Consider the following 23,645-nt stretch of genomic DNA (forward strand, 5'->3'; position numbering starts at 1 on the left):
TGTGTGTGTGTGTGTGCGTGGTTACCAGACAGAGGTGTCCAGCTCATGGCTGGAAGGCTGGCAATAATCCAGCTGTGCAAACAGAGGGAAGAGGACCTGCACGCCTCCGATCGAGTGTATCCCACTCTGGACCGAGTGAGTCACCACAGCCTTCACGTCCTACAGATAGAAACACACATGAAACACACTTAGACACACAATGTACATGATCGGCATTTGTTATGTGGGTCACACTGATAACTGCAGTGAAGTGGATTAAATTAGCAACTGTGCGCTAAAAGAATTGGAAATTGGGTGCAGAGTTATGTCATCAAATGTGAAAAAAAAATGGTCCTGAAAGGTGTCATGTGTCTGTGTGTTCAGGTTTAATTGAATTATGATTTTTTTTGTTTGTTTGTTTGCTTCATTTTTGTCTGATGTGCTTTTTTAGATAGGTAAAAAAATGTGAGCAGCGAGAGTTGAAATGACTTGTTAAATGACCTTAAACATCAGTTTCAGTGTTTTGCTAGTAATATAAAACATGAGTAGCTCTCAACCCCCTTTTTTGTCACAAGAGCTCTTAGTTATAAAAAGGTTGGAGCCCCCTGCCTTACAGTGAGCTTGTATCCAGTGGGGTATGTTTGCATTTGTGTGGTGACATCACGTCCCCACCGTTATGTGAGGGAACTCATTCTGACTGTGTTTGGAGTTAAGTCATATTAGATCATTCTGATGTGCCTCCTAAGAGGCTACGTCTCCAAGACAACTCATTTAGGCATGTGAGCATTTGACTGGCTGAGGGGTGAGTGTGGGGGCGGGGGCGTATGGTAAGCTACCTAACATCACCCGTCTTTCCACTGGGGCAAAAAATGTTAACCGATGTTACTGGACCGTGTTAGCTAATGTAATAATTAGCCAGCCAACCATGGCTTCTCTATGACAGCAGCCAGGTTGCAAGGAGTGAACATAAAACAGGTGGATATATCAAAATATGACTTGAGTTTCTGTCCAGATATCAAGTGAATGTGTCAGTTTTTATGAAATATTTTATTTTATATACTGGAGACACAGCAGCAGACCAGAGAAGTAGCTGATGAGGAAACAGGTGCATCCTGACGGTTTTTAAATGATCATGTGATCAAATACATGCTGCAAAATATCTCAGTAGCTTTCAGTTTGAAAAATATTCATATTTGAGAGGAAGAACACAATTCAGGAAGTGTTAAAGGGATAGTTCAACATTTTGGCAAATTGGCCAATCGCCATAATCCCTATAGACTTAGGGGTGGGTTCATTACCTTTGATTGTCGGTACAAACTGTTTTTAGATCCGCGGGGCAGAGAGGCGAGCTGCTCAGCTAAAGCAACGGAGGCGCTTTTCCCTCTTGCCTTTCCCTCATCAAACTCATCAAATACACAATCATACAATCACAAACAACTCAAGTCACAAGTTGTGACCTGCACATTCACCACGTTATGAAATAATAACGTATAATTATGTAACATTACACATGACACATGAAGCAAATACTCTGAACTACTTGTGTTTTTGAAATCACTCCACCCAGCAGCCGTGTCTGGAATGTAATTCTGGCTACGCATTTGCCTGGAAAATAACTCCATCTTGTAATGTTACATGATTGTTTCATAGCGTGGTGAATGTGCAGGTCACAACTTCTCCACAAGAATGTTTTGGAGTTGTCTGATTTGATGAGTTTGATAAAGGAAAGGCGAAAGTACCGTGAGCCTCCGCTGCATTAGCTGAGCAGCTCACCTCTCTGACTATGGGGATTATGGCAATTGGCAAATTTGCCAAAATGTTTAACTATCCCTTTAAGTCCAAGTGTTTCTTTAGTTTTGTGTCTTTTGTTGACTAATGATTTAGAAAATGTGGAAAAAATGAAGATGAGGAAAATATTCTGGTAATCTGGTGCATGAGCTGGTGTCGGTGTTGGGTGTTGTGTCACCAACATTAGCTTGGCGAAAGTTTTCCCCCTCTATAGGATTGGAATTTTTGAGCATGGCATAGCAAAGCTGAGAATATAGGTCACATAGTCATTCATATTTCACATTGTGTGTGTGTGGTGGAGGGAGCATATGTTTGTGTGGCAGTAAAGCCTCCCTCACAAAGGAAACAAAGCATCTTCTTTGATGAGAGGGCATGAGAGAAAACTCAATTAGTGCTTGAGAGAAGACAGCTCAAAGTGAGTGAAGGAACAGTATTGTGTGATGTGGATGTGTGTATATCCACGCAGCATATAGAAAACTTCCACAAAAGTTCACCTCCTTCCTCTCACAGGAAAAAAAAAAAGCACCACTAAAGCCAATTCCACAACTAGAGCACTAGGATGGCATTTCTCAGCAGCTGCAGGAGTCTGGCTTGCTCAACACATTTGCACCTCTGCCCTCATGAGGCTATTAAAATGAAAAGATGCCAACTGGGCCACTTTCATTACCGCGCAGGAAGAAAGGAAGACTAAAGCGTGGTACATGCAGCACAGTGGGAGGGAAGGAGTGTGGAGACGTGCAAGTGGTGAATGAATCTGCACTGACTTTGCTCTAATGTCAATGTGGTGTTGTGGCTTCAGCTGAAAGTTAAGTAATAGCAATTCCAGCAATAAACTCCAGTTGGATCGGCTATCACCTCCTCTACGAGCACAATGTTACATCAAAGGCATCTCACCTGCAGCATGAGCGCGTGCGGGGAATGGACGAAAATTGAGGCGTTGTCCTTGGGGGAGGACTCGAGGCAGAGCTGAGCATCTGTGGCCCGAGGGTTGTATGTGAAGGCGATGCTGGAGGACAGTTTGCCGTCGTACAGTAAGGTCTTGTGATGCTCGGCGAACAGCAGGTCACTCTCAGCCTTGTACTTGAACGTGCCCTGGATAAAGAAGACACAGAGTTGATTAATAACTTCACCTCATCAGCCACCATACAAACTGTGTCAGTGTCTAGTGACAACCCAAACAGATAAGAGGACTATTTCATCATATCATATTATCACAGAAAAAAAAAACTTTGTCCATCTGGCACATATAAGAGATTACACCCTTCCAAAAAAACTTTAAAAGTTAAGGAAAATCAGAACAAGAATGAAATACTATTAGAGAGGACCTACATGCTAATTGTTATAAAGGAATCAATAGCTAATTATTGAAAGAATTTAACAAGAAATAGAATTTTGGTGTTTTAACATACCTCCGTATTTCAACATTTTGGGGAATTAAGATGGAGAAAACGTGGCCAAATTGGGAGATCATGTGGATTATATAAAAAAAGAAAATGACCATGATTTATCCGTTGTTACTTTTGCTGAGAGCTGAACCTGAAGCGATGTATGATGCAAATGAGAGACACAGAAACGTTAAGAAATGATTACGGTAAATTGGAAAGATGCTAAACCACCAACCGTGACTCCAACCACGAGTGGGTGCGAAACTCTGAGACTGAAACGCGTCTATATAACTGAACGAGTGACTAAGAGTCTACAACTGATGATGAATGCTTTAACACAAAGGAACAAGAGTGTAACACTATACCTAGGTGTTCAACTGAGTAAGATGGATTGTCCTAAATTAAATTGTTAGAACTGATGATCATTGAAAAAAAAAAAACGAGATATTCCTATACAACGATAATGCTGGCACTGCAAATGCCTCCTTGTAAGAAAGATGGTATTTTAACTGTTTTAATTTATTTCATTTATTCATAATTACTCTACTTTTATATATAATTTACTTATTCTATTAAGGGTGTTAAGGCAGGTGTCATGTACTGTTTGGTTCTGCAGAATAACAGGAAAAAAGTAATAAACGAAAATGGAAAAAAAAAGTGTCAGTGTCTGCTGACTAAAATTTATTACAGATCGTATCTGATTTCCATCGCACTTAATCTGCTTGTGTAAACTGTGAAAATGTTACAACTGCACAGATGTCTCAGGCTTTGTTCGTTGCCGACCTGGTAACCTGGACCCAGCTGATAGATGGCCAGGATCTGAGCAGCACTGAGCGCCTCTCCAAACAGGTAAACTGCCCCCATCTGTCCGCAGAAGACACGGTTGACATCTGCTGTCTCCGACGATCCCAGGAAACACTTGTCAAATGTCTGCAGCAGAAAAACAAAAAACCACAAAAAAAAAACACAGACACAGATGAAAAGAAGGAAAGAAAGATAAAGTAAATAAGGAAGTGAGACAAGAAGGAAGGATAAACAAAACCAAAAATAGCAGGAAAGAAGTAGAGGGAAAAGGCACATTCATGTTAACACTCGCTATAAATGGCAACAGCCTCAAACTATGAGCGTACTGTGGCTAATATGATAACGTCCCATCTTCCTCGTGTCATGGTCAGCGAGGCATAAGCACAAGTGTTGAAAATGATGAGGCCACGTCTCAATCAAGTAGCTAATTTGCTTTCTGACATCCTGACACATCTGGCGGATTATAGCACGCTGCGGAGGCATTTTCAGTCCTGAGCAAAATTTGATTTAAGAAACCTCATATCTCAGCATGACAGAAAGCAATCCTGGGGACTGGGAGAGAGTTCATATGGTGATGGTGAGAAGAGGCGCGGGCTGTATATGTAGTCATTTTCCACTGCGCTATCCACGCTAAAAGACGGAGAGAATGGTTTCACCCCCAAGGCCTCTGACAGCAAAGACTCAGATTAGATATATCTGTGAGAGAGAGGGAGGCCATGAAACGGAGGCTGCGCTTCTCAGTTCTGCTCTGGTACAAACTCCTGCAGCAATATGTGGATTTGAAATTGATATCTGACAGAAAGGCTGTATGTGAACACACACCTGCACCTCCCAGTGTAGACTTTTACTACTTTTATTACATTTTTTATCGCAAACAATACGTCTCCCACACCTCTGGCAGCTGCCGGCACTGAGGCGTATTGCTTCTGGGTTGCCCGTCCATGCGTCTCTTTGTCACAATATCTCAGTAACGCCGTGACGATACTTCCTCAAATTTGGCAAAAACATTCACCAGGACTCAAAGATGAATCTGTTATATTTTGGTGGTCAAAGCTTTCAGGTTTCAGGGCGTCGTGTGGAGCAGTGGGTTGAGCAGGCGCCCCATATGTAGAGGCTGCAGTCCTCGCTGCAGTTGGCCCCGGTATGAATTCCGCATCGGGCGGCCATTTACTGCATGTTGTTCCACCTCTCTCTACCTCCCATTTCCTGTATCTCTCAACTGTCCTATCAATTAAAGGCAAAAGCCCAACAAAATATATAATAATAAAAAATAAAAAAAGCTTTAAGGTCTCAGTCGCTGTGGTTTTGACCTTCTGAATGTGATACTGTATCTCTGTGATGCCATTGGAGAATATTTCTTCAAATTTGGCAAAAATGTTCACTTGGACTGATCAAATTTTGGTGGTTAAAGGTCATACCATAAGGTCACAGTGATTTCACACTGTGCTGTCAGGAACACTCAGAGGGAAGTTCATCACTTCTGTCAAACTGTGACTTTACAAAACACTTTTTTTATATGAGCTTATACTAATACTTTTTTAAAGTATTTTATTTTGCTTTTAGTTGATAGGACAGTAGAAACAGACAGGAAATGGGGAGGCAGAGAGAGGGGGAATGATATGTAGCCACAAATTCGTTCATCAATTATAACCTTATTCAAGTCAAATGTCTGATTGGAAAAACAAAGTTGATGACATTTTCACTTCACTATGTTTTCTGCAAAAACAGCTCTGGCCGTTATTCAGTGTTGTGGCTCAGGATGTCATCGTATTTTCTGCAACTTGGCAAAATTGGTGGAGGAAACAACATCAAGCAGGTGACTAGTTTAATTACACTTTGTTTGAAAATGAAATACCACAGGGAAACGTGTTGGCCTCCACTTATTAAATCCATCAGAACACGTTCGGACTGTTGATACTCACGTCGCTGGTGTTGACGAACCAGGCGATGTCCCCGTAGGAGGCCAGTTCTCCGTTCACAAAGCAGCTGATTTCACTGTTCTTCCAGCGGTTGTAGACGTGGACAAGAGTCACCATGTACCACTGCAACAACAAGAAACACACACAGACACTCACACTGGGGTCTGTCACAGTACAGAGCATCAATCACACACACAACTAGAGATCAATAAGTCAGCATTGGGATATAAGTTGTTCAATTAGCCTCATTCCATCACGTTCCAGGACTGGGTCGCCTCCAGCTACAATGCCACCTACTTTGGTTTTCTAGTTTTCTCCTCAGCCTCAGACTACAGTTACCACTGTGAAATAGGTTATTATGGTTACCTCCGGACATGGAGGAATACGCATTAAAAATAGAGTGAAAAAAAAAAAATCAACTAAAATGAGTTCTCCGTGTCCTCATGAGGCTTGTTGAGGTAAGGTGGTGCCTTCATGCCCAGGAGGGGAGGTAGGAAGTTTCAAATTGTCCACAGGCAGAGGCTCTCATTGCTGCCTGCAACGGTCGTCACTGTGTTCACTGTGTCTGTGAGAGAGAGGGACTGAGAGAAGTGGATAATCCCTCTCTCCCAGCGCCCCCATTCCTGCTTCCTCTAGTTTTACTTTTCCCCAGAGTCAGGTGAGATGTGACAGATTTTTCATAGAGCAAGGTCTAGATTTATTCTGTGTGCATGGGTGTCTACGTAAGTGTAAGTGTGTCTGTGTGTGTGTGAGAGACTGATTATGTGTGTGCTGACATATGATTTCAGTGATCTATCTACAGAGATATTTCTAGGATTTGTCATCTTGTGTGACCATGAATGTTCGGTGTGCTGGGGGTTACCGAACCGGAGCCTGTGTTGTGCTTTGTGTTTTCCTTTTGTACCTTCTGCGGTTTGAAGTCGTACTTTACACAGTGCTGGAATCCTTTTCCCTTGGATTTTAATGAGGTCACTATCAAACAGCCGCCCACAAAGTGTGCCGAGTAACCTAGGCCTTTGCTGGTGCGGAAACTGAAAAAGAAGGAAATAAAGGGAAAGTACATAAACACAACACAAAAACACACAACGATGGTTTAAGCTCCAGGCTGCTCACTTTCACGCAGTCTACTTTCAAGGGCATCATGGGTTATAGTGTCTAATATATCATGCAAACATTTTAAAAAGGGTCTCAAAAGGATAAAGATGGCAAACAATAATTTCTCAACTTCACAGACTCTTCCCATCATTCTCTGTGTCCCGGCGAGACGGGACCCCTGCATGTGATTTAGTGAATTAATCTCTTTTTAAAAAGGGCAAGAGGAGCTTTTATTACAGATTCTCTCTCGAGCAGCTCGTCGGCTGCCCGGCTCAGTTATCATTTTCACAGAAGCCCAAACAGATCACCGTTGTGTAAATTAGATTTCTGACAGAAATTAATTTTTAGTTGAAAATAAGATGAGCGGGAGCGTTGATTTACTCGCTCCTCTGAGAGGACGCGAAGGACGAGGAGACGGGAAAGATGGAGGGAGGGAAGCACAATCGTTTGTTTATTTCGTCTGTGAGGCTGGATACGTTTTGTAGTACGGCTTTAAGCTTCAAACACATTTCAGGGGCGATGTTAACACTTAAAAACAGAACTTAAATCTGATCCAGCTGTGCCATGCTATCTTTCATCTTTCTTAGCACTACAATGTGTCCCACTTCCTTGAGCCTTTTTTTCTTTTTTCACATATTCAAGCATTTGAATCCCAAATAAAAGGTAAACCATAGAGTTATATCATTCTTATGTTACTTACCAGTACAGGTAAGGCTTGTCTTTGTCTACATTAATGTTGTTGAGAGGATCCATGCGGAGCCACGTGTGGAAAGTAAACCCATTCTGGTACGGCCACTTTGCTATGGGAGGCAGAGCAATCGCCTGGTAGGAAAGAAATGACAGAAGAAAACAGCATGAGACACCATGTGGATCCTGGCCACCTGTGTAATGACAGGAAATTAACAACAAAACCTAATTAACAAGTATAGAAGGTCACATGACCAGCACAGAAAGTGGGCTTCAGCAAACAAATATGAAGCAATTTCTTTGAGGAAAAGTTAGAAAACCATTGCTCTGAATTATGTTTCTGCGTGTGTGTGTGTGTGTTTGTGTACTCCGAGGTCTTCCTATCTCATTAGCAGGGCAACACAGGAAGGGGAGGAAGGTGCAAACACTATGCTGACACACACAGATGAGCACAAACAGAGTTCAGATGAACCAGATCGAACCCAAAGCCACAAGGCAGACGTCTGCACTCAGAAAAAACACCATCACCTCCACAGCAAAGGAGGGTTACATACAGAATCTGGCAATCAACCAAACACACACAAACACGCACGTAATGAAAAGATCATTAAGAAGATGCATTTGTGTGGTGATCAAAGATCTTCATGGTACAATTATTCGTTTGCCATTTGCTCCAACAAAAACAGATCATTCCTAAAGACATGAAACAGATTATGAATTGAAAGTCCCAAACACTCTGTTCCTGTTTACTATTGATACAGAGTCATTATGACGTTTTAAGGTTTGAGAAAATCCTCCTGAAATGAACTTTCTGGCTTGCTTCACCATGCTCTGTGGCAGGAAGAGGAAAAACAAGCGCACCTCTCATTGAATGTGGTAAATCATGCATGCATGAGAAAAACAATGCTTCTGTAAAGTTGGAGCGCGACAAACACTGAAACTGGAGAGAACAATACACTAAAAAAAAAGAAACCTTAAACCACAAATGAAGCTTGTTTTTGATATTTAAAAAGGATCCGGATAAGCTCTGATGCTGTGATGTGTTTTTTGTCTTTACTCCCCCAAAAAACTAATAAATGAACATTGTGTGTCCGTAAAAAGAACTACACTAATGACAAGAAACAAGGTGAAAGCAGACATTTTGAATAAACTAATGAGCAAGTACATAAAAAAGTCCCCACAGCAGGATTTGAATAGTCCAAAGCTGAGCTGCCCTGACACCAGTAATTAAGTCAGACACACATTAACTATGCAGACTTAAAGAGCACATGCTTACCAATCAGAATCAGAATTTTATTTTGTCATTGCACAGCAGCACAACGAGATTAAAAGCTAAAACCTTAAAGTGAAACACAAACCGTTTCATCAGAGAGCATGCTGTTCGACACAGCTTCGTTCCTACAAACTTCAAAACATGTCAGAAAAAGTACACGGGCCTTTAAGGCTTGAGGAGGGTCTGAGCTGTGATGGCAGGCTCAAAAATAAATAAATAAGAAAATGTGTGAAGCTTATCAATGAGACAAAATTATATGGGTCAGTGAAGGGCTGGCTCAGTGGAAAGCAGCTCAGAAAGCACTTATTATGAAAGGGATTCAGGGGAGATCACCACGCAGCATCTGAAGTCCGGCCTGTCTCCCTCATATTAGGATTTTTATGAAACCTTCTTTATAAGGGGAAGGAGAAACAGGCAGCGAAAAAACATGATGCAGTCCTTTCTTAACTGTCATCTCTAAATTCACTTGTAAGCTCGTTGCCTTTGTGTAAACACACTTCGGGAGGAGGAATGGTGGGGTGGGGGGAGGGGAGGAGAATAGAGGGGGGTATTTTATTTTGAAGTGCAGTGGTAGCTATAGCTATAAAATGTGGTACTGTACTCACGGCTGCATTTTTCCCCGGAAAGCTGAAGAAGGAGTCGGGACCGTTTCTGTGAGCCATGTACTTCAGCACCGACAGAAGCTTCACTGCGTGACGAGGCTGAGGAAAAACACACAAACACGCAGGGATCATTTTAGACAACTGGTAATGTGGTATGTTTTAAACTGAGTTCTTATTATTCCTTGTATTGTTTTTATTTATTATAGTGTCTATGATCAACTATATTGTATTTGTATACAACTGTACAGCACTTTGGTCGACTGAGGTTGTTTTAAATGAATGTGCTTCATAAATAAACTGTGACTTGACTTAACTTGTGATTAATGTCCAAATAGGCGCACACACAAACAGAGCCTGAATGCAGTCACAAATGATTAAAAGCAGGGTTTCTGCTTGTTCTAAATTAACATCCACAGAGGTTTACTGAGCAGCAGACCCAGAGCTGTACTGTATGTTACACTTAACGCAAAACAAACGCAACGCCAAGTGTCTTTGCTGCTTTTATACCAACACAGTTGTCAGTGTCATGCCCACTGCCCACATTGTTTCAACACCAAATACACCTGCACCCACCTGCGCACCCATGGGTGAGCTGGTTTTCAAATGAAGTGTGGTCGGGTCAGGCAGGTGGTCAGTGGAAAAGTAATTGTGATTGATTGAGCAGCAATGCTACTTTAAGACGGCACATTGTCAGGAGACTCTGCCTGTTACACACAAGCAGAGTGAGCTGAAAATGCTCTTAGATGTCAGGATAGGTCAGCTGGAAAGTTACAACGCAGCCTCAGAAGGTCAGATCGTTGTTTGTGACGTGTCGCGTGTTGTGTAACGTCGTCGTGTGTCATCGATGTCTTTTCTATGAGGTTCTACAGAGAAGCTACTTTGCTAAGTCGTTGTTCGACAATCATTAAAACAGAGCCCTTAATGTCTCAGTGATCAGACCCATTTAAAAACACGCTGCTCTAACGCGCTGTATTTTCTTAACTAGTGTCAGATCAATGTGAGTGAGACATTCATATTTTTAACATTTCTAAACACAATTGTAGTTTATAGTTTTCAGCACCATGGCACTTTAGAGTTTTGCACTCATCCACCCTGTCTCCCTGGATATTTCACACACACAAAAAAACAAACAAAAAAAAAAGCAGCGGCGGTGAGAGCTGCTCGAAAGCGGGGAGGGTGAGGTGAAATTTAGAAGCATAAAATCAACTTGCCCTATTTCTTTGACAACTTGATTAGTGTCAGTGATCAATGGGTTACTCTCCTTCTCTTCCTCGCTTCATCTGTCTCTCCCTCTGTGCCGCTGCCTCTGTCTGGATGCAGTAACTTATCTTCTGCTGAGGTATCATACATCTTAGGTTCACGGTGGCTCTTCTCCTAATAGCCACATTCAGCTCAGCTCAGTCAGTCTATTTTAATGTCCCGCAACTGTGCAAACGCTTCGTCTTTTTTGGCTCGGACCACTTCAGCGTTATAGTAAAAATTTAGAGTGAAAACAGTGACGTAAATTTAGAAACTCATGAACTACCCAATATCAATAATGTAGTGCTGCTCTGGATGCAGGACCACTGTGGAGTAGAAGTCTGCTTTTCATGTGATTTATCTTGTCTACGATGAGGGCACTGGCCTGCGGGACGGCAGCGGTTGAAGTGTTGCTAGCGCATTCCTCATTCAGGCCCCAGACGACAAAGACGGATCGCCGTGGCGTGACTCTGACTCACCCACTGGCCTTCCTCCCCTTGCAGCTTGCTGAAGAAAAGCTTCAGCTCTTTCACCGTGATGCTGTAGCTGGCGAGCACGCCCAGCATGTCCACAAGCAGGTCTGCAAGACAGAGGGCAGGGATTAAACACATACAGACATACAGGCTGACATACAATGCTATAATTAACTCGAAAAGTGACCTCAGAACGATTAAAATCTTATGTAGCAGTTTTATAACATGGATATTGCAGTGAGTGAAGCCATAGCTACCAGAACATATTTAACAAGAAAAGTAGGGTGAGCCGGACCCAAGTTTAAAAAAAACAGGAGAGGACTTAAAATAGACAGGACACTCTGGGAGTCCCTGCGACTGTGCAGCTTCCTTCATTAGTTATTACTGACTAATGATGAGGCATAGAATGACAGATCTATGACTGGAGTGTGCATGAACCAGCCTTGATTTAAACCATCCAAATGCAAGGATGAGAAATATATCTGGCAGGTCTTTTTCCTCATAAGCATTAAAACCGTGCTGTTTGGTTCTGTACTTCGCAGTTAGTCTTTCAGGCAAATGATGTGAAGAGATGAAGGGAAAGATAAAAAATCTGTAACAAAACAGGAGGTCATTGAGATTAAAGGGCCAAAAGCTCTATATGTGAAGCATTTTAATCTCGAAACACCAAAAAAAAAGTCACTTTTGAAAGACTTCAAGAGTAAGTAAGTAGTAATACAGTAGATGATGATTTGTAGACTGGTGAACCTAACTATAACCATTACTTTCAGCTGCCTAGTTACTGCGGGGCTCTATCGTCCTTGCTTGACTGCACAAACCCTCCAGGCCAGCGCTGTTCTGGCTGGCAGAAGTTCACTGAGCCGAACACTGTAGGATTAATTTGTAGTAATTTGCAGATGGGCAACAGACTAGACTGAGACTCAGGGGAGACTGTACAGGATGATTTCTGTCCTCACTCGGCGTAAGGCATCAGTGTGTGCAACGCTGGAGGATGAAACCATGACCTGTAATTCAAATAAGACTGAATAGGAAAAAATGTTGTGGAGTTTTATCTGTGATTTGTGAATTGTATTTGCTTGCATTTCCTTCCTGTTATGGTTCAGTGACATAAAGAGAAAACGCTGTGTTCTATGCCTCCAAAGCAAAGTAAATCAAGAGGAGAAGTTTTCCACAGACTCTGCCTGTCAGTACCTGCGATCATACTGTCGGTGGTGGATATGCGCTGCAGCACCAGCTGGATGAGTTCTACATCGGTGCACGCCTGCAGGTTGCGGACGCTCTTCTTGAGGATGGCGGTGAAGATGCTCCAGACCTCGGCCTGACAGGTGGGCTCGCACTTGTCCAGCAGCTCGACCATGCACACGATGCTCTCCGGCTCCTGGATGATAAAGTTCATCTCCAGGTCAAACTGTCCGCCAACCAGCTGGAGGACACATACAAAGAGAGGTGAGGGAGGGAGGAGGGGGAGGGAGGGAGAGAGGGAGGGAGAGAAGAGGGGGAGAGGGCAGGGGGGGGGATGGAGAATGTTCAGAACTGAGCGATAAACAACAACAAAAAAAAACTCAAAAGAGCAATTTATTCCTCTTTTATCACCAGAAAAACATAACCATGAGCCTCAAAAGGGCATACATATGTGCACTGCATTATTATGTGTGCACACTCCTAAACAGATGATTAATCATGCATCAGAGCCGCTGCTAGCCAAGTGGATTAAAGGTCAGGGGAGAAACACGGGTCCCTGTCGGTCCATCAGTGTCTCTGTCTGACTGTCAGTGCACTGTGCTTTTTACAGCTCGCCCGAAGACACCCTGATAAACTCCGAGCATGAAAATATCAAACAAGTAGCCATGTCAGAGAAACTAAGCCCGACATCCAGACAGACGTGAACAGTGAGAAGTGTATTTAGAGGTCTTTTGTTCCTGTAGGACCCACTGGAATACTAACAGCATCTGACACGGGCTGGCAGACACAGACATGGGCTGAAATTAATTCTCAGTTATGGGATTTTCAAGAGAAAACACACGGTGATGCAGCTTGAGTGACATAAAAATCGCATCCTGACATCTATATTGAACAACAGCAGCTCCTAATAGACACTGTTGAGGATGGTTATTCCGCTTATTTGCATGTTTTATACTCATGAACGGGTTTCACGGTGCGCTGTGGGAGAAAGAAGAAGCAAAACCTGTATTTAAACCTGTAAATAAAGCCTGTATTTTGAATAAAAGAGTCTATTCAAGTAAATGCATCCCACCATGTTAGTCAGTCTTTGCAGTGATCTTCAGCTTCAGCTTGTTCAGAGTGGGGTGGGGCGGGGTAGGGGGGGGCAGGCAGCGAGGACGAATGTTCTTTGTGTGTGGAAATAAATTGTATGGGCCATAAATGTCATAATTTGTCTTTTCTTAATAGTTGCAATGACATTTTTATTATTGAACCCTGCCTAATAGAAAAAGATAAGGAAAATAACAATGTTGATGTCAAATTAATATTGTAGGTAAGACTGTCATGTTTAAAATCAAGGAGGTGTGACTGGAGAAAGAAAAAAAAGAAAGAAAGTGTGATAGTCGTACTCAGTTAACAAGCTGCCTGTGAAAACAATATCGTTTGGTCCAGGGGATGGAAACTGTCCCATTAAAATGAGTGAGGTGGGAATAACACTGTGTGTGAGCGCCGGGTACAAGATAGGAGAGGACGAGGGGACACCGGGGGTGAGGCTGGAGACAAGGGGACACGGTGGCGATAACGCTGACACACAGCTCACCTATTGTCCCTTTAACCTCATCTCATAGATAACTGTTTATTCTTTCATGTTAAGTATCAGCATTAGAGTGATGATGTCATTCATCACCTCTGCTTAAAGAGGTCCCATTCCCTTTATCCATCTCCTCCGTACAGCCTTTGTTTTCAGATGCAATGTAAAAATGTTAGAAAATTGTCATAATAAAATGCCAAGAAGCATGTTCAGCCATTGTTACTATGACAGCAACAGTGTTAACATTCAATTCAAGAGCAAACTGTATCAGTTCAGTGTTATCTTTAGTAGCCTGTTACAATACACATTCATTTATTGACTATTAAACATAGAAATATTCAAATATGTGTCAAATAATTTGGAAAGTGCTCATTACAGCGTCACAGGAGATTCAGTTATTTCAATTCAAGTTTATTTGTATGGCACCATTTGTAAAGCATTGCCTGAAGGCACTTTACAGGATAACGTCAAGACCTTCATTTATTATAGAGGGAAACCTAAGAGGTCCAACAAACAGCAAGAGCAGTTTTATGATCGCACAGTTAAGTCTAGAGTGAAAATATTTCTTTGACAAAGAAATCTAAACATCGTGTGTAGACAGTCTGTGGATTTAAAATCACATATATTATTTTGGGGTTGATCAGTTTTACTCTATAAATGATCACAGTATACAACAATATTTGAGAACGAAACAGCTCCCAATAAATGATGACTTTCTAAGAGACTTGTTTATTTTTCATGCTTTAGTCTGCATAAAAATCATAATTTTAACGTTGTTTTGAAATCAATTAAAGGGTTGTTTATCCAAATTACCAAAATGCATATTGTTCCTTTCACCCCACTGTTGTCTTGTCATACAGAGTTTTGCTTTTACATAAACTGGATGTAAGAAACCACATCAGAGGTCGTCGTCGCTGCTCGCCCTTCAACACTGGAGCTGAGTGCAATTTCTAAATGCAGACTTGTGGTGCTCACAGCATTCAAAAGAAATTCAACAGCAATGTGTTTTCAGAAAAAACAATGGCCCGGCTACTCTGGATAATCCACACAACGGATTTATTTAGTAGAAAGTAGTTCCAATGAAAGCTTTTGCTGCTGCAGTTTTCAATGCTATGAATAGCACAAACAGCATGTCACTGGTTTCAGGGGAGAGGGGGCAGAGATACAGATAACTCAGATACTGGAGGCATTCAAACAAACATCACTGGTTAGATCCCAGTAAAATTCAGATTTTTGTGTCGATGAATTAACTGTTGAAAAAATAAAACCTAAAAAATGATCTACTAGCTACTTTATATGCTATAATATTTCTTCCAATGGAGGAATGATGACAGTTACCTGTTACCAACAAATCAGAGATCTATAAAATATAACATTCATAACACGTACATGCTGTTAATGCTTCACTCCTTCACATTTTTGTCTCCGTTTAGCAAGTCACTGAAAAATCACACAGCTGTCTGCACAGTGGAGTGGACTAACTTCAGAGCGGACGCCCCCGACTGCAGCCAGGTCCGCCATTAATGGCTGCCCGGCGCCACTTTGCCACAATGGTAGTTGATTTATGAGCCTGACACCGTCCATGAGCCATCCATCCATCAGTCAGTCGACCAAGGGGACTGAGAGCAGATATGAGGATGGAGACGGAGCAGAGCGCCACGCTACAATGACACACACACCTGGCAGGCTGGCACGCAGGCGAGGACAACAGGGGCAGACGTCGGGCCTGATTTGTAGTTTAAGAGAAATTAGCAATTACTTTGACAGATTTTTAATTAAAGAGTACAATGATGATGAAACACAGGATTGTTCTTAATCATGAGGCTGTCACCCGGCCCAACACAAACAGGAGCCCAATTTAAAGCGTCTTATCATTTGAAATAACAGGTTGGTTCAGCGACCTGAGTGGAAAAGTTGCAGGGAAGGTGACTGGCGAGTCACGCAGGACGGCTGAACACACAGTTGCTCATACATCACACCCACTACACTCAGAGTCCTTGGGCCCCTTGAGACGACGATTCTGGGCCCCCCCTAAGGACCAGCCGGTGGATATACAAGACGTCTTATTCCCTATACTGTGTATAAATACACCCTCAGACATAAAATACATCAAATTCTGCTTGGAGTGGCTGTTTAGTTTAGTTTACAGTATCTTTATCATGCAAAGAGGTAAATGTTTGTTCCTCAATTTGTGGTAAAAATCCAGTTTTTCAAGTCATATTTTCACAATAGGAAGGAGCTTGTGGACATTAAAACTGAAATGTCATATTCAAATGGACTTTATCTCTTGGCAGCACTTTGCTCTAAACCTGGAACAACGCAGCGCTGCCATCTTCACCAGCTGTGTTTGTACTGCTGGTATAAAACTGCACAGCAGCTGATTATCTCCATGTCGGTCCATGCTGGACTGAAATTCTAGTAAGAACTGACCAGTAGCCCCAAACAACAGATGAACCGAATGAATTATGCAGCCAGATACATTCTTGATGCAAGTTCAAACTAAAATGTAATTTTCTATCGCTGTGTGAGGACATTCAACGTGTCCATTGGTGCATGGGAGAGAGGTTTCCAATATTTCAATTTCTTCAGTAGTTCAATCATTTACATTGCTCTATTTTAGGAACAGGTGTGAAAGGATGCCAGTTCCAGCCTCAGCCTCAGCCGCAGCTACAGCAAAGGGTCTTTGTGGCAGCTAGACACCAGATCCCTGGCTGGGTAACCGAGCCTGGCCGTTCTCCCCTGAGGCCTGCCTGAATTAATCATGGCTGAGCAGCCCAGCAGTCACTGGGCCGTAACACAAAGCCCAAACTGGCTTCTATGGTCTCCATGGAGAACAACATAGGAGGATGTCACAACGCCAGAACCAGTGAGTATCCATATCTTTGGCCTGAGCTAACCTAGAATTTCAGCTTTCAGGATATGCTCTTGGAAAGCTGAGATTTACCCCAGTGTCAGCAATGACACTGTCTGATAATAGGTGAATACTGAGCTCTACCACATCCATCCAAGTGTCAAACGCTGCTGCATAATGAAGCTTTGAAAGAAAACTGCAGTCAAAAACAATAAGATTCATTTCCATCCAGCTGTTTCACGCACTCAGTTCAATTGGCACAAACTGAGTGAATCAAGACAAAACAGGCCAAAAATCCTTTTATGCTTGGCTGAGGTGACAAAGTTGATATGGTGGAGACCAGGGATGGTTCCCTGTAACATGGGTCAATTTTAATAGTTTTCCCAATCAGGAACATGCATCTTCAATTTAGTCCTTATTCCACATGTGAGACAGTAACACCCTGTGACAGACAGAGGAGAACTCATCTTGAGATAGAGGATTTATTTACCTCATTAGGGCTTGAGCGCAGACAAAATCAGAGGGAGGACCCTATTGTTTTTCTAATGTTTTTTATTTATTTTTGTAACAGCATTGCCTGTTGTGTAATTAACCTCTTCAACTTTATGTCGTGTCTGTGCAAGTTCTCATTTGTCCAGGTCAAAAGGCATCTCTAGGCAATTGAATCAAGTCAACTGGACTTTGTTTTGTCTTTGAAGACGTTTCACCTTTTATCCAAGTGGCTTCATCAGTTTGTCTAGACGAGACTGTCTAGACTAGTCTAATGAGTACTTGCACAGATATGTCTCTGAGAACTTTATGTTGTGTTTATTGTTCAGTATGTAGATATGTTTAAAACTAGTTTTTAATGCTAATGTGTTAGCGCTGTAAGCTTGTCAATGACATGACAACAACACAAAATGTTCAATTTTTGAAGCACATTTTGCTCAGCTTTATTATTATTATCATGTTCAAATGTCTTGTTTTGGTCACAATCCTCATGTCACCTCAGAGTGTTACGACTAACCGTCATGTATTGAATTGTTACATGTGTGTTAAATGGGGAAAATTGTGCATGTTTTCTATGTGTTGCAGAGTTTGTTTTCAATTTTGAATGCTTTTACTAAAAAGGTAACAGACATTAATGTCAAATACAGTAACACTTTTCAATCTTTCATGTCTTGCTATAAAAAGGTCTACAGAAGAGGATTAAGCCCTCGGACTTTTACGAACTCTTGACTTTTTACCTAGAGCCATGACGAGCCGGTTGGCATGTGTGGTTTGGACAACTGCTGTATGGATTTTCATCAGACCTTTGCTTATTGTCCTGACCGCACTGTAAATTATTCTGCTCTCTTATTACGAACCACAGAGATTACACATTCTGGCAGAGAGCGAGGAAGTGAGACTGAGAATAGAGCGAGGGAAGATTTACAAAAAGGGCAGAGCTATTTGAGGTCTGAGAGAGAGCTCACTTCTAAAAGCATCACAGGCGGCCATGTGATGCTGAAGACGAGAGAAAGCAACAAATTATGACCATTTCTGTACCAAAGCCGAGGAAAATTACTCAGCTGAAATTAACAGGCAGAAACACTGATGTCGTCAAGGCCATGGCTACAGGGTGATGAGCTTGTCTGTGTGTGTGTCCATTGTGTGTGTGTGTATCTGAGTCGATGCTCATCTTTCAGTTCTCTCCGTAATGAAACTATAATTAATTCCATGGGTGAGATGGTTTGAATGTAAAGCCATTTGCCACAAAGAGACATGAGCAGAAACAGACAATGGAAGAGACGCCTGTGACAAATCTGTGCCAGCGTCTACCAGCATGTCGCTTGTTTGTCAGAGGACTAATATTAAATTGCGCTCTATAATTAGTATACATGATGATGACATACATCACTTGATATTGCGTGTTAGTTTGGATGTACATAAGACATGGGACAAGTCCAGGGGGGGTGATATGACTTGTCAGTACCAGTTTGCCCTTTTTTAAAGGGTGTATGAAAGGTTATCATCCTTTATTAAGGTGGTCTTGTTGTCAACTGGAGCCCTTTAGGAAAATACATAAATTTTTAAAGTGTTAAAGATCCTTTCAGAAGTCAGTATCAGCACCTTTTGAGTAAACTGCCTCACTCTGGCTGCCCGGCCTCGCCTCACTATTTCGCCTCATCTTCTGCATCAGAAGCTCATTCCACTATATCTCTGCTGCTGCTGCTGCTGCTGCTGCTGCTGCTGCTGCTGCTGCTGCTGCTGCTGCTGCTGCTGCTGCTGCTGGAGGGATTTGAGTGGGACAGATTATTTGGTTGACCGCCCTATCTGCTGGAGCCCTTTCAGCATCTCACATCAGCATGTTGGAAATGTGAGCGTTCATCAGCAGCGAAGAGCAAGGGGATTAGAAGATGTTGTCATATCACGACTCGTGTTTTGGAGGTGGCCACTGGGATGGATGTTTCGGTTTGGGGTGTTGTGATGTGACGTGAGGGGTGGGCTCTTAATGGAAGAATACGGCAAATTGCTTTGGTTTAACAAGATAGCTTGTTAAAAAGAGATCCAGTTGAGAGAGCTGTTGGAAAAGTAGGCCAGTGGTGTGTGGTTGAAAGCACAGTTGCTCTGACAGCCTGTTTGTGGAGTATTTTGCTGCCTTGATTTGTATTTAAATGGATTGAAAAGCCCAGTCAAGCTGGGTTGTTATTACACTCCTACTGTATTTAACGTCCTCTTATAGAGGGCAAACTGAACAAAGCCTCACAAATGATAATTACATGTTTTTTCAACCTAGAGAAGCACAACCCCTAGAAATAGATGGGTTTTTTGCACTACAATTGGGTCAATTTAAAATTAGGCATTTCAGCACCACTTTACAATAAGACTATTCTTGTCAAATGTTTATAATAGGGGATACATTTGGTTGTAAATACTTTTTAAATCATAAATGAATATTTTTTTTAAATTGTAAGATAGTTTTCATACATTAATGCAAAAGCAAGAACAATGCTTTCTCCTCATTAATAATACTAATGAGTTACTACCACTTTATATAGAGGGTGGTAGGAAACAGTAGGAAAAGTTTGGATTTAGCTGCTTCCGTTTTGGGGCCCTGTTGTTGTGCATGCTCGCTCACTGTTACTGGGAGGCTTAAATTAAACAGTCATTGTTATTGTTAATAGATAGAAACACCTACGTTTCCCCCACTATGACAGCCCGTCTGCTATTTAAAGAGCCTGAAAACTGAATTTCAAAGCACACATCAGTTAGAGCCACTTCAACAACAGGAAGTCTATTTTAAGGGTGAATGCAAAAACCATTTATCTCAGTTCGTTAATTGTTTCGTACTGTAAAATGATCATAATCAAGAAAATATGAAAAATTCTCTCAATTTTCCTCATATGATAAATGATAATAAGTTCAAGCATACAATGGAATTCCCTGCTTTAAACTATGAAGAAAAGCCAAAGGGAAGGGAAGAAAATGAGTCTCCTTCCTCCATAGTGGGTCAGAGGTGCTACCAAACAAGAGGAAGATGGATCTATTTTTTTTTTGTTTTGTTATATTTTTGTCATGATTACATTTCTAGCAAGTGCTTCAAAGTCTCGCTCTCTGCACAGTCTGCAGCTGCCACAACTCACCCACAGTCCCCGGGTACCACCTCTTAAACTCAGACCGAACCTCACACAGCACAAAACATCACAATATGGCTCGTTGCTGCATGCGGATTGTTTTGTTGAGAATATTTTTGCCGAAAACCCGACATGAAGTGTGCCTGGTGGATGAGCCCGCCACTCTACATTTATCAAAGTGGGAGTAGAAGGTAAAGTGGTGACAATTATGCATGCAGTGACCATGGAAAAACACTGGTTCAATGATCACAGCCCACTAGAACCTTTTTAACTCACTCACTTCATATATAACGAGTTGTTATCACAAATCCGCCTTATGAATATTTCATGGTGCCACTATATACACTCCTTACGGGCTTGGTGGCACGGTAACATTCAGATTAATGAACGACTGCTGATTATACAGCTCTGATTTCTGAATTAGTCTTCAGTTTTTACTCATCGTTGTTAATTAATTTCAATTTAGAGGATTAATCATCCAACGCTACCGAGTACTTTTTTTTTTCTCTCTCATCAGTGCCAAACAATTGAGACAAACAATGACAGAGAGGTACATGCAGTAGGTGGAGAGACAGATTTAAATAGCTGTAATTCTAAGAATAACTTCAGAAGGATAACCTGCCCAGCTTTTTGTTTCAACATTGGCTGGCAGTCGTTTTTACACCACATTAAACGTGACGATGCTCCGGCAGCAGTCTGATCAACACATACGTAACTCCTTTTGTCGTTCCATTTGTTGTGCTTAAGACCGTGGGTTTGGTGTATCATGAAGAAAAGTGTACATAACACATGTAGATATCATTTGCATGTCTATACTCTCTATGTTTTGGATTTACATTGCGTATAATTCTTTCATCTACTGTGACGGGAGAATCAAGGACCCACAACGAGAAAAAGGGAAAGCGAGTGCATAATCAGGATCGACAGTATATTTCCATTCAAATAGGAGAAAGAGGATTTAGATTACATCAAAGATTATGATACTATCCATCCTTCTATTATTCTATATAGCCATGTCAGTCCAGACGTACATTTCACTTGCTGACACTGTGAGTTGTGATGAAATTACAACTACGTCAGCATCCCTGTATAAGTCTTCATCCTTCAATGTATAACTTTATGAGTTCTTATAAACTAGAAATGCACGGGCCAAACCAGGAGCAGGAATTAGCCCAGATGAACTGGAAGGAATGATATATGTTTCTATACATGGATCGTCTGTGGTTCATGCTACGATAAGACGCGAGGCTGCTTTTGAGCTTTTTTAACATTAAAACCAAAAAATAAACCCAGCTCTCTCTTTAACACTAGCACTGTCTATCTGGCAATCTAGTTGAAGCTACAGGGTGGCTGCTATTGTCAACAAGGAAAAGGCTTGTCAGGAAATGGTCCTCATTAGACATCAGAGTCCAGTCTTCAGGGCAAACTCTCCAGAAAACACTTTGACCGACTGAAGCCGTCTGCTTCTGGAATGAGATGTTCAAAATTAAAACAACGCTCAAATACGATCTCATTGACGGCACGGCTTTCTCCGCGAGAAAATCTTTATGTGGTGTCTGTCTGGAATGGGTTATTCACCATTAACGAAAGTCATGCTGAAGAATATGTTTTGTGTGTTACTGTGAGCCGCCCGGCAGAGAGCTGTGACAGGGTGATGTGATCATGAGGTAAACAAAGATTTTCATTGTCGGACACAGCAACGCTAATGATTATAGTTTGCATAGCAGCAATACATGGGGCATGGGGAAGAGTTGGCTCTGGCGCTTCATGTTAAAAATAGCAGCTGGATCTGGGAGGTGAAGGAGGAAGGAGATACACATTAGTGAGGAATTCCAGCTTGTCCCGATACATGGGGGAGTAAAATGAGAATTTTGACTAGAAGGACCCGCCCGTTATTAGCTACTTAATCTTAAAAAGTAAACAGTTTTTCCTCACATTCAACAATTTCCAACACAACCCATGGTACGCACAGTCTTGAAAACATGTTGACTGTAAATCAGGCCTAATAAAATATGCAACTTTTTTTGATCTGTGTTGCAGTAACTTCTGCAGCTGTGGAAAACACATGCATCGACTCAACATATGCATATACACCCCAGTGCTCATTAAAACACTGTTCTACTGCTTCACAAGCGGTCAGTGTGCCTCTAGTTAAGCTGCTCCCCCCATAACCTCAGGTCTATGTTATAGCTAGATCTTTTCAGCTAAGAGCACCATCATTGAGTATTGCTTGCTGTGATTCAAATACAAGTAAGATATAAAAGGCAGCTGACAAATAAGAGGAATAACTCCAGGTGACACTCAGCAGTATGAGATCCTTAATGTGATACCAATGACCTGCTGATCTAACAAATCTGTACCCTGTCTCATTATGACAGCGACAGGTCATGGGTAATGAAAGCTCAGGACATGAAAGATGTTCTTACGTAGAATCAAACCCAGCACAAAGCTTGGCCAGTGGAACACATTAATACTGTAATAAGACGTATGAAAATATCAACGTCGTAAGGAAAGACGTTTGAAGTTTTATTTACTTGTGAATTTACCCACTGTTATGATGTGTCAGGATAACCTCGACACACAACCTCTCATTTTCAAGACAGTTACAATGATGCAAATAGTAAAACGCATTCATATCATAATACCTTGTCTGATCTTGTAAAAAAAAAAAGAAAGTATTTCTCTCAGTGTTTTATCCCAGAGGTTAAACAACTACCCTTAAACGCCTCCACTGCTACCATAAAAAACCTTCAACGTTAAACCATCAGTAAAAATACAACTTTCTCACACAGTAAATTCCACATATTTTAGCTTATCTACTTAAAAAGCCGAACGTAAGACAAAAAGATTTTTTTATCTGTTTGGCTTGGCGCCTCAACTAAACAATTTCCTGGGGGAAACCCTGAATGGAGACTCAGGAAACTGTCTGCAGCATATCCCCAACACAGTGTCTGTCGCCCCACTCTAACCTGCTTCCTGTGGTTTCCCGTGTCACCACAGCTTCCTCCGTCCAACCTAAAAGCCTCGACTGCCACTGAACACAGCACAGAGTGTAGGTGCCCAATGAGAGGACACAAGGATGATTTTTTGCATGAGCAAGTAGTAAAGTTAGTAGCGAGGATGTTGGATGTTTTAGATGGGGTCATGCCTATGTTCCCACAGCCCTATGTTCCCTCAGCCCTATGTTCCCTCATTTCTAACT

At 41.8% G+C, this 23,645-nt stretch overlaps 1 protein-coding gene across 7 annotated transcripts in view; it reads right to left on the minus strand.

Moving 5' to 3' along the window:
• The window catches only part of lrba (LPS-responsive vesicle trafficking, beach and anchor containing), a 187,461-nt gene that overhangs the window by 147,676 nt on the left and 16,140 nt on the right, over nt 1-23,645 (minus strand). For all 7 annotated transcript variants that reach the window (XM_085782186.1, XM_085782169.1, XM_085782144.1 and 4 more), the window contains exons 2-10: nt 12,436-12,667; nt 11,251-11,351; nt 9,536-9,631; nt 7,671-7,792; nt 6,780-6,906; nt 5,879-5,998; nt 3,936-4,082; nt 2,662-2,859; nt 26-159 (exon numbers count right to left, since the gene is read on the minus strand). In XM_085782186.1, coding sequence (XP_085638312.1) covers nt 26-159; nt 2,662-2,859; nt 3,936-4,082; nt 5,879-5,998; nt 6,780-6,906; nt 7,671-7,792; nt 9,536-9,631; nt 11,251-11,351; nt 12,436-12,667 — 1,277 coding nt within the window. The remainder of the gene's footprint in view (nt 1-25; nt 160-2,661; nt 2,860-3,935; nt 4,083-5,878; nt 5,999-6,779; nt 6,907-7,670; nt 7,793-9,535; nt 9,632-11,250; nt 11,352-12,435; nt 12,668-23,645) is intronic.

Source organism: Trachurus japonicus, chromosome 1 (genome assembly GCF_045865225.1).
Source record: "Trachurus japonicus isolate A0001 chromosome 1, Traja_1.0".
In the NCBI taxonomy this organism is placed as follows: domain Eukaryota; kingdom Metazoa; phylum Chordata; class Actinopteri; order Carangiformes; family Carangidae; genus Trachurus; species Trachurus japonicus.